Genomic DNA, 9,922 nt, shown 5'->3' on the forward strand with positions numbered 1-9,922 from the left:
ATGGAGAGTCTGGAGAGAGCAGAAGTCTGGGTCCACTCCCCGGTAAGATAAGACCATGTGGAGATTAATAGAAATGGGTTAATACTTAAGACAGAGCTAGCCGATAAGAAACAAGTAACTGGCCAACAGCATTATATCAAATACAGAGTCTCTGTGTGTTATTTGGGGCTGGCGTGGCGGCGGGACAAGACCAGCGGCGGGAGGAAAAACCTTACTTGGTCCTCCTCATATTGCTTAGCAAAACCCAGACAGTGTTTTGACCTTGCAACCAAAATTAGCATTGTCAGTGAGGGACAAAGGGACTCTCTGTACCTCCAGATACATAACTCTTAGGAGGTGTTCTGGCCAAGGATGGGAAGCCTGAGTCTAATCATGAAGAAATAAAGGAGTATCTGTAAAATAACTGGGTTCTCTTCTTCAAAGTATTCTTTCCATGAGAGCACAGTCATAGGGATGCATGTCTTTCTCTTTAAACCAGGTGTGTGATACTGAGGGCAAAGGCCAGGATCCCCCCACCTCCCCTTCAGCATGTGCAGGGACAAGATGGCTTCTCTGGTGGCCTCACCTGTCTCCTAGTCTCTTGTTCTGCCTGTCTTTGCCACACAGCGTGCACTCAGGACATTCTCTGGCTGTTCTTACTGCCCCACTCCACTGTTGCAAATAGAACAAATGGCCCTGTTGAATTAGGATTTCAGGTAAATATCAAATCACTGTTTAACTGACAGATATGTCATGCAGTCCTCCCCATTCTGACTCAGAGTGTCCCTCAGAGATAGGTTTCCCAGAGCTTGGGTTGCTGAAAGGTCTTCCTTGGCCCTAAACCCCTCAGGAGACATATGGCTCTATCCAGATTCCAAGCCTACCTACCTCTCTGGCCCTCACTTCCAGGCAGTCCAGGGCCTTCTGGGTGGATCTATAGGACAAGGTGGTTTGTGGCAGGAGCCTCCTCTTCCTCACCAAGCACTCTCCAGCCCCATCTGGCTAGTGGTTCTCCTTCCTCTCAAGAAGGCACGCGTTCTTGGTCACCCCAGCCTTCTGGAACCCTGGTTCTGTGACGTCATCGCTCCTGTAAATATGCTGATTTGAACTGTGCAAACTGTCCAAGCTTTGGGTAGAAATGGCAGGTGGATCTGGAAGGCAAGGTGTCCCATGTAAGGCAGACCAACAGGCAAAACCCTGCTACCTGCCTTCCTTTCTGGGAACAGGACCATGTTGGCTTCTTAGGAAGAGCTACCAGTCACAGGTCCCTGTCCCTGGGATACAAGGGTGTGCGTCCATGTTTGTATTCTGAATTGGAACTCTGCAGAGCTAGGGAGCTTTGCACAGGACCCAGAGACTGCATTTTGAATTTTTGTGGACACAGCCCCTGTGAGGTTTTAAGCCTTTGTGAAAAGTATGTGAAGTCTCGGCCAGGATCCGGTTCCAGAGGCAACACTCCAGGGACCCACATATACCTTCCTTCTGCTGCCTGGGACTCAGTAGTATCCCTTCTTCCATAAACAAATTTGAGTTGTGTTTCTGTTGTGTGCTCACAAAGAAGACCTACCTGTTATAGAATGGCAATACTTCAAATGGGCTCTGAAAAAATATAAATTATGTCATTAGACAAAATGCACTTTGTGGAAAGGGAATTATGGGTCAGGCATGACTGAGAAACACAGCGTAATTTAGAAGTCGGGAAACAATGCCCACCATCTCAAAGCTCATACTTGCGATGCTAGCCAGCAGCCACTAGAGGACAGAAGCAGCCCATGTCCAAGGTTTCAGAGTTTATGTTTCCAGGAGTGCCTTCCCTTAGATGCCCTAGCCTCCCCCAGTTGGCTGCTACCATTCCCTTTATTCTTTGTACAGCTTTGGGCTCTGGTTCTGATTCTACCTTGATGGTCCATCAGCACCAGCAGACCTCCCTGCATCCCCAGATCTTGGTGAAAAAGGGCCCTGACTTGAGCAAAGGTAGTCACAATTTTTGGTTTGTAGAGATGGCATCAGAGAGTTGTGTTTCTCAGGGTATCTTTAGAGAAATCTCCCATTCACTTTGCCTGCAGCCCCATGATTAGGAAGCCGAGTGATTTATGGGGATAGTTAGGGCAGTATCACAGGCTTAGCTAGCCTGGTTAGCACATGGTAAACAGTGTGACACTGGAATGAATGACTCACTAAAGGAGAAAGGAAAGAGCAGAGTTAATGCAGACAGGTGAAGTGATGGTGGGGTGTCCATGGGACGAAGCAGAGGAGCCTTCTGAGGAGAACAGACATTGACCCCAAGTGAGTCCTGCCAGCAGGAATGCAATGCTCAACACCGCCAGGGGGAATCCGTTTATCTTCAGAGCACTCCTAAGAATGAGCTTCAGAGAAGCTCAGCATCATTCACAAAGTCTCAGAGCTGCTAGGAGGCAGCCTACAGCCAAACCGGGTTTGACATGAACATGTGGGCTAAGCTGCTGCTCAAGGGCACTCACATGAATTGTCTTTATCTTTGTATCTTTTTTGAGGCAAGAATTCCCTCTGTAACCCAGGATAGCCCCAGACCTCCTGGTTCTCTTTCTGCCTCTGCCTCCCAAGTGCCGATGGGCTTACTGTTGAGCCCCAATGTCCAGCTCTACCGTTTGCTATTTGAAGTAGCCGCATCACATGTTGCAGACCTGTGAGGCGGCTTAATATGTTCTCACTTTCTGTTCATTGATAGTTGAGTCTAGATGCCTAATCAGATGAAGCTTTAAACTTTTGTTGAGTCTAGTTGTCTCCCCAAAGGTATTTTCCTAGTTTGTTTCTGTTACTGGGGTTAAAAATACCCTGACAACAAATAACTTAGGAGAAAAAGGATTTGTTTCAGCTTGCAATTCCAGTTTACAGCCCATTGCTATCAGGGAGTCACCATGAAGAGATTGAGACAGCCGGTCACATCATATCCTAGCGAATCATGAATGCTGCCTGCTTTCCCTCTTCTTATCAGCTTGGTTTCTCCACTCTTAAACAATTAAGGAGCTCTTGCCTAAGGAATAGCACTGCCCACACTGAGCAGGCTCTTCCTATATAAGTTGACTTGGTTAAGACAACCCCCAACAGACATGCCCACGGGGGCAATCCAAAGCAGACAATCTCTTGTTGAGACTCCCTTCCCAGATGATTCTAGGTTATATTAGCAATTACAGGTAACTATCACAAGCATACAGTGTCTTCCTTTACCGACATCAGTATGGTGAGTGTTCAAGGTTACTCCGAGCAATACATGCTCTTAACAGCTAGGCCATCTCTCCAACCCAGTTCCCTTTTTAAAAACCAGTTTTTAAATAAAGACTTATGTAGTATTATTTAAGCCCTTGCAGACTGTAAGGTCTCTGTGAGAACTTAGACTTTGTCACCATGGCACAAAAGCAGCCATAGATAATGCATCCGTGAATGAGTCTGTGCTGCAGTAAACTTCCTTTGCAAAAATAGGTGGTGGCTGGACGTGGCCCATCAGCTCGCCACTGATCTATTGTATAAATAATGTGTTGTGTGTTTCCTTTGAAACTAACCCTTTTAGTATGAAGCAATCATTTTCTCGTAATGGTGGTTTTAAGTTATTTTCAGAAGCAGGATCATTTTTCAAATGAAACATAAAATTCATCTAGCCAAGAGCTAGAGAGATGGCTCAGCAATTAAGAGCACTGGCCGCTCTTCCAGAGGACCCAGGTTCACTTCTCAGCACCCACATGGCCACTAACAGCCAACAGTAACTCCAGTTCCAAAGGGTCCGTTGTCCACTTCTGGCCCCCATGGGCACTGCATGCAAAGGACCTGGAAGGTCTTAGAAATCTTAACTACAGTAGCTAAGATCATGAAGTGAGTGTACCAAGACAACCAGTCCCAGAAACAAGCATTTCTCAAACCTGCCCCTTCTTTAGCTTTTCAGTTGCCTCATTGGCCAGAAGAAGTCATATGGCTAGTTTGTGAAAAATGTGAATTCCTGGTTCATCTGTGGTTACCTAATAGTCAATCACAGGTCACAGATGAGTGGATCCCTGTGCCTGGACAGCTCAAGTGGAAGAGGGCCTAGGATTAGCCCAGGCACTATCGTGGACCCTTTGTTTCTGGAAGAGAAAAAAAAAATGCATCATTGGCATACCTCCACTGTGACTGGCTGGAGTGGAGAAAAGGAATTCCTCAAGACAGTGGGTGTTGTTGTAGGCAGACAAAGCAAGTGTCACCCATTTTCTCCAGACCATGCTTTCTTAACAAGACCAAGTACACGCTTAGCCAGAGCTAGCCCTCATACTTATGCCCCCAAAACTCATTTGATGTTCAGAATTCAAACACTTTCCCTGAACTATTGAATGTAAAATCACTTCCTGTCTTCACAGGTCCTGATACAAATGATGAGAGACACTACATGCCTGGTCCTCCTTGTGCCAGCATCTGATCACCATCCCGCTACCTTGGAGACTCAGTGCTGAGCCCTTGGATGTGCTCATAAAGCCCAGGAATTGTTTCCCATACTTAAACCAGAGTTGACATCTCTAAGCCACATGGGGAACCAACTGAAGCTTCCCTTCCTGTATTCCATTAGCCTGTGGCATTGGCCTCTCCTCTGGGTGCCCAACATGCATTGTCTGCCCCTACCTATCATTTTTTTTTCCAGCTTGTCCTTACCAAGCTTCTCTATCCTCCCCTCTGGACTGGGCTCCTTGTGGCTCCTTGTCCTGCACACAATGATTTCCCAGAGGTGGCATCCCTTCTTACTGTTTTGAGATAGAGTACCATATATCCCAAGTGAGTCTCAAATTTCACAGGTCGCAGAGAAAGGATGCCCTTAAACTTCTGATCCATCTTCCTCTGTTTCCCCAGATCTGGAATCACAGGCTTGCAGCACCGTGCTTGGTTTATTCCATGCTGGAGGTCAAGCCCAGGGCTTATGCAAGTGCTCTCTACCAGCTGAGCTAGGTCCCAAAGCCCTTCCTTTTGTTTTAGTGAGACAAAGCCTCACTCTGTAGCCCAGGCTTTACTGGAACATATAGGAGTTCACCTGCCTGAGCCTGCTAGCCCACCCCTCCTCATGCTGGTATTACAGGCATGAGCCACCATGCCTAATCTAGGGGCCCCACCCCTTTGAGGTTTCACTGTCTCCAGTGCCACCACACCAGGAACAAAGTCGTCAACACATGGACCCTTGGGGGACATTCCAGCCCTATTCAAACTTCAGCAGCCATAAAGCAGCCCTGATTTTCCCTCCAGCTGTCTGCGCTGGCAAATATCCCCCAAGGGTCCACGCTAACAGGGAACTGCAGGCTCCTCAAGCCCTGTCATTAAGGCTGGCATCTTGCTCCATTCCCTGTTGTACTGGCTGGTGGGGAGGCTGATGCACAAATGGGCAGCCCAGAAGGAGCCTTCTCCCGCTTGCTTTTCCTTCCTCCAGGCTTGTTCTTTCTGCTTCGGGAAGCCAGATGCTTTGCAGTTTAATTACATGCTGCAGTTGGAAGTACAGAATGTCAGCGCTGGAAAGGAAGGACCTCGTTACAGATAATAGCTACCAGCATTTATTGAGCATTTACTCTGTGCCAGGTGCTGTGCCAGGCCTGTTTCCAGGCACGGCCTTATTTAACTTTTGAAGCATCATCTATGTTCTGCACAAAGAAACTGAGGCTTAAGAGAGGCCTCAGAGTATTGCCCAAAGTGTTCTAGGTGATACTTTGTAGCACCAAGTATCAGTTGACAAAGGGGTGGGGATCCCAAATGCTACATCCCAAACACCCCATAGGGAGCTCCAAAAGCTTACCACAATGTCATGGCCAAGAGAAATCTTGCAGCAAAGAAACCTGTTTGGGTCCGTGTCTCTTGTGTGGCAGGCTTTACAGAAGCACTGCTCCGGAGAGGACAGTTTAAGGCCTACAGATAATGACCATTTTCCTCACTACAGATGGGGTCATGAAGCTTAGGCACTTTGGGAACCGACCAGACAAAGGCCTTGGGGTTCATGCTTCCCCATACCCAGAACACAGGAAAGCAGACAGCAGCTTGCCTGGTCCACTAATCTGTTTTTGTAAGGAAAGTTTTAGTGAAGACTCTCTCTCTCTCTCTCTCTCTCTCTCTCTCTCTCTCTCTCTCTCTCTCTCTGTGTGTGTGTGTGTGTGTGTGTGTGTATGCAAGTGCATGTGGGGGTCAGGGATCAACCTCAGGGGTTGTTCCCCAGGCACTATTCACCCCCAACTTTTTTAAGATAGGGTCCTTCACTTGTGGGAACCCAGAAAATAGACTAGGCTATTCAGTGAGTCTCAGGAATCCTTCTGTCTCTGCCTCCCAAGTTCTGGTTTGTGCAAGTTTGTGTCAATATGTCCCCACCTTTTTAAAAACATGGTTTCTAAGGATCAAACTCAGGTTCTCATGCTGCAAAGCAAGCACTTTGCTAAGCTGTCTCCCCAGCTTCCTTGATTAATGGCTGAACCAATCAAAACCCTAGAGAGGAGGGTTGACTTGTCTAAAATCACACAGCCAACCAGGAGCCCAGAAGAAACATATTCTAGATTTCTCCAACTCTAATATTCTCTAGAACATGAACCAAGTGGTCATAGGGTTTCACCTGTTATTCTGCACCCAGGAAGCTGAGGCAGGGGAATCTTGAGTTACAGATCAGCCAGTACACTGTAGCAAGACCTTGTTTCAGTCAAACAATCAAGCCTAAATCAGATAGGTGGCAGAGAGTGAGTCCTATGACAAATGTCTCTGCTCTCCATTGCACACTGCTTATATGGCCACTGCCCCTCTCCATAGCTATAGGAGCCTCCTCCCAGGCCTTTCTCCCACCCACTTATGTAAAGCCATGGTGGCTCATACAGTCTGAGGACCTCCCTCTACCCACTTGCCAGAGCAGAATAGTGCTGGCACCCTAGTAGCATCATCATGTGACCAAGGGGTGAACAGAGCAACTAGTGTTTATTTCTGTACCCAATGCAGTAAAAATGTCATTGGCTTCTCTTCTGTCTGCCAACTGGAAACACTAGAGCATTTGGGCAGGAACTGGGCAGAAGGCAAATTTTCCTTCTTCAGGAAGAACTTACTAAGATAATGAATCATGTCAATAGGAACCAAGGAGGGCTGCTTGTGGTGCTTCACAGAGTACATTCCACTCAAGGACTCTCAGCTTCACTGAAGTGCACCATCTTTCCATAGTCAACTATTTGCATTTTTAAGGGGGAGAGAAGGTATAGGTGGATATGCAAATGAACTTGGTCTTACCTCTGTTACAGTAACTCACATGTGCACAGAACACTGTATCCTGTTTACAGTGTAGATTCTAATATCTGCTCACAAGGACATTTTAGTCCCCAGAGTTCAGCTAGCCAGCAGCATTCATAAGGGAGGTTTTATTAACCTCTGCCTGAGAGGGGAGCATTTCTTGGCAACCCTGATAGCCCACGCATGCCAGAGAACTAAAGGTTAACTCAAACAGCTGCAGGGACAGGACATTACAGCATCTGGGTGGCCCCTGGCAATTCCTCTTGGGGGCCAGATTGTCCACATGGCCCTTCCATATCTGAGAGATGCAGACTGTGGCTGAAGTACAGGGTAAAAATAGTCCCATGTGGGTGGCAGCTGGGCCCAGAGGCACCTGCTTCATTCTCTGTGGAGGATGATGGCAACCCAGGTGACAAACAGCTCCTGGGTTCCTGAGGCTTCACCCTACACCTTGGACTTCCCATCTTTCCTTCACAGCAAAATACACATCTGACTACCCACACAGATCTACCACGTCTGTCTATCCACACAGATCTACCATATCTATCTACCCACATAGATCTACCACATCTGCCTATCCACATACATCAAGTTCTACAGAGTGTGGACTTGGTTTAAGCTTTGTGGGTCTATATATTGTCTGTGCCACACTGCTGGCCATGATTTCACAAACTTTTCTCCATGTCTCCAAGGGCTAAGGACTTCTTTCCCCAAGACTTGCTGTGAGAGCTGAACAACAGTGAGAGTTGCTGATGTGTTTCATTTTGCAGCCTTAGTTTTTCTTCCTTTCCAGCACCATGTCTGCCTGTACATAGACATGCTTCCTGCCATGATGATAATGGACTAAACCTCTGAACTGTAAGCCAGACCCAATTAAGTGTTTTCTTTTATAAGAGTTGCTGTGTCTCGAGCTTCCTGAATCACAGCGGCTTGGAAGGGGCAGGAGGTGATGCCCGGGCCGCCCTGGGGAACCGCAGCTACGGGCTGGGCACGTGGCTAGACTGCTGCCCCGGGGGCGCACCGTTGACCGCCAGCGATGGGGTCCCCGCGGGGCTGGCGCCCGACGAACACAGCCTGTGGGTGTCGCACGTGGCTCAGATCGCAGTACTCTGTGTGCTGTTGCTCACCGTGGTCTTCGGTGTTTTCTTCCTGGGCTGCAACCTGCTCATCAAGTCCGAGAACATGATCAACTTTCTGATGCAGGAGCGCAGGCCATCCAAAGGATTTGTGATGCCATCGTTGATAAGGAATGCCTTTGCCTGTCAGGGTTCCCACAAAACGTAAGGGTTCAGAGGCCCGGAAGATGCTCAGACTGAAAAGTGCTTGCTACAGAAGCACAAGGACTTGAATTGGATCCCCAGCACCTGTGTGAAAAAGCAGTGCCCATATAATTCTAGTGCTGACCAGGGGGGAGACAGGAAGGTCCCTGGAGCTTGCAGGCCAGAACCTCTGGCTGAATTGGTGAGCTCTAGACTCGGTGACCCCGTTTCAAAAATAGTTTCAAAAATAAAACAGAAAGGACTGGAGCTATAATTCCATGATAGAATGTTTGCCTTACGTGTATGAGATCACACTAGGTTCAACCCTAGTTGAGAGTGGGGGGATGGAAAAATGGTTGAGGGAGACACTAAGCATTTACACACACACACACACACACACACACACAGAGAGAATAAAAATTAAGAGTTCATACACATCAAACTAAAAAATCTTGCCAGGACTCATGGTTCCAGACAGGTAGTGAGTAATGACCTGTGTTCAGGTCAGGCAGGACTCCTATTCCTGAACTGAAGGAGCCTGAGAGGCCCCATCTACACAATGACCCAACTTAATGTGAAAATAAAACCAGTAGCCAGGAAAACAACAAAGGCCCTGTGGCAAGCAGGCCTGAGCTTGACAGGCAGCTGGCAGCCTCCCTGATTTTGTTCCTAAATCCTAAAGGACACAGTAGGGGAAGCAATATGTCTCTCCAAACTACCACTGTTCCTCTCTTCTTCTGAGCCCACTTGAAACTTTCCTGTGTCTCCCCCTCACCCCCACCCCAAGGCTGGCTTTCCTCCCTCCACTGGGAAGCTTCCTGCCCCTGACTGCCTTCAATCTAACTCTTGTCCCAGCGTGATCCCAGTGAACAGCCTAGGCTTGTCTTCAGTCACGCAATCCTTGTTCATTTCCACACACCCAAACTCTCTTTTTCTTCTCACACTCCAGGTCAAGGGCAAATAACTCTGTTCTCTCCAAGTTATCCAGAGAAATCTACCCAGGGATGGTGGAAGGGGGTAGGGGCAGGCAAGAATAATTGAAAACTTATGGAACAGGGCATTGGCCCATGTATGCTGATCATGCTCACTGGAACAAGACATTGCCCACTCTCTTTCTACTCCCACCCTTTGTACCAGACAACCCGGCTTCAGCTGGATGGATTCAAGGACATGGGCTCCAAGGCCGGGTTAAGCAATCTTCGAACCAGAAGAATGAGCAAAAGATATAATCAAGCATTTCTCAGAAGAAATCCTGCTGCCAAAAACATAGCACAGACTGTCTGGGCCAGATACTTGCAGTACAAAACAGCATGTACATTACAGTAAGCAAGACACCGCATTCCTGTTTGCAGTATGGAACATAAATAGACAACCGGGAAGAGTTTGTACCTAGGTTAATAATATTTCCCCACCCCAAACTGAAAGATTTTGTAGTTTTAGAGTATTTCCCC

The 9,922-nt window shown here is 47.7% G+C and overlaps 1 protein-coding gene across 1 annotated transcript; it reads left to right on the top strand.

Annotated features, from left to right (window-relative positions):
• LOC127221014 (reprimo-like protein) lies at positions 1–8,496 on the top strand. Its single transcript, XM_051182922.1, has 2 exons — positions 1–42; positions 8,107–8,496. Exons 1-2 carry the CDS (start codon positions 1–3, stop codon positions 8,494–8,496), a joined length of 432 nt encoding a protein of 143 aa, XP_051038879.1.
• Positions 8,497–9,922: the final 1,426 nt, after the last annotated feature.

The sequence above is a fragment of the Phodopus roborovskii genome, unplaced genomic scaffold (genome assembly GCF_943737965.1).
Source record: "Phodopus roborovskii unplaced genomic scaffold, PHOROB, whole genome shotgun sequence".
In the NCBI taxonomy this organism is placed as follows: domain Eukaryota; kingdom Metazoa; phylum Chordata; class Mammalia; order Rodentia; family Cricetidae; genus Phodopus; species Phodopus roborovskii.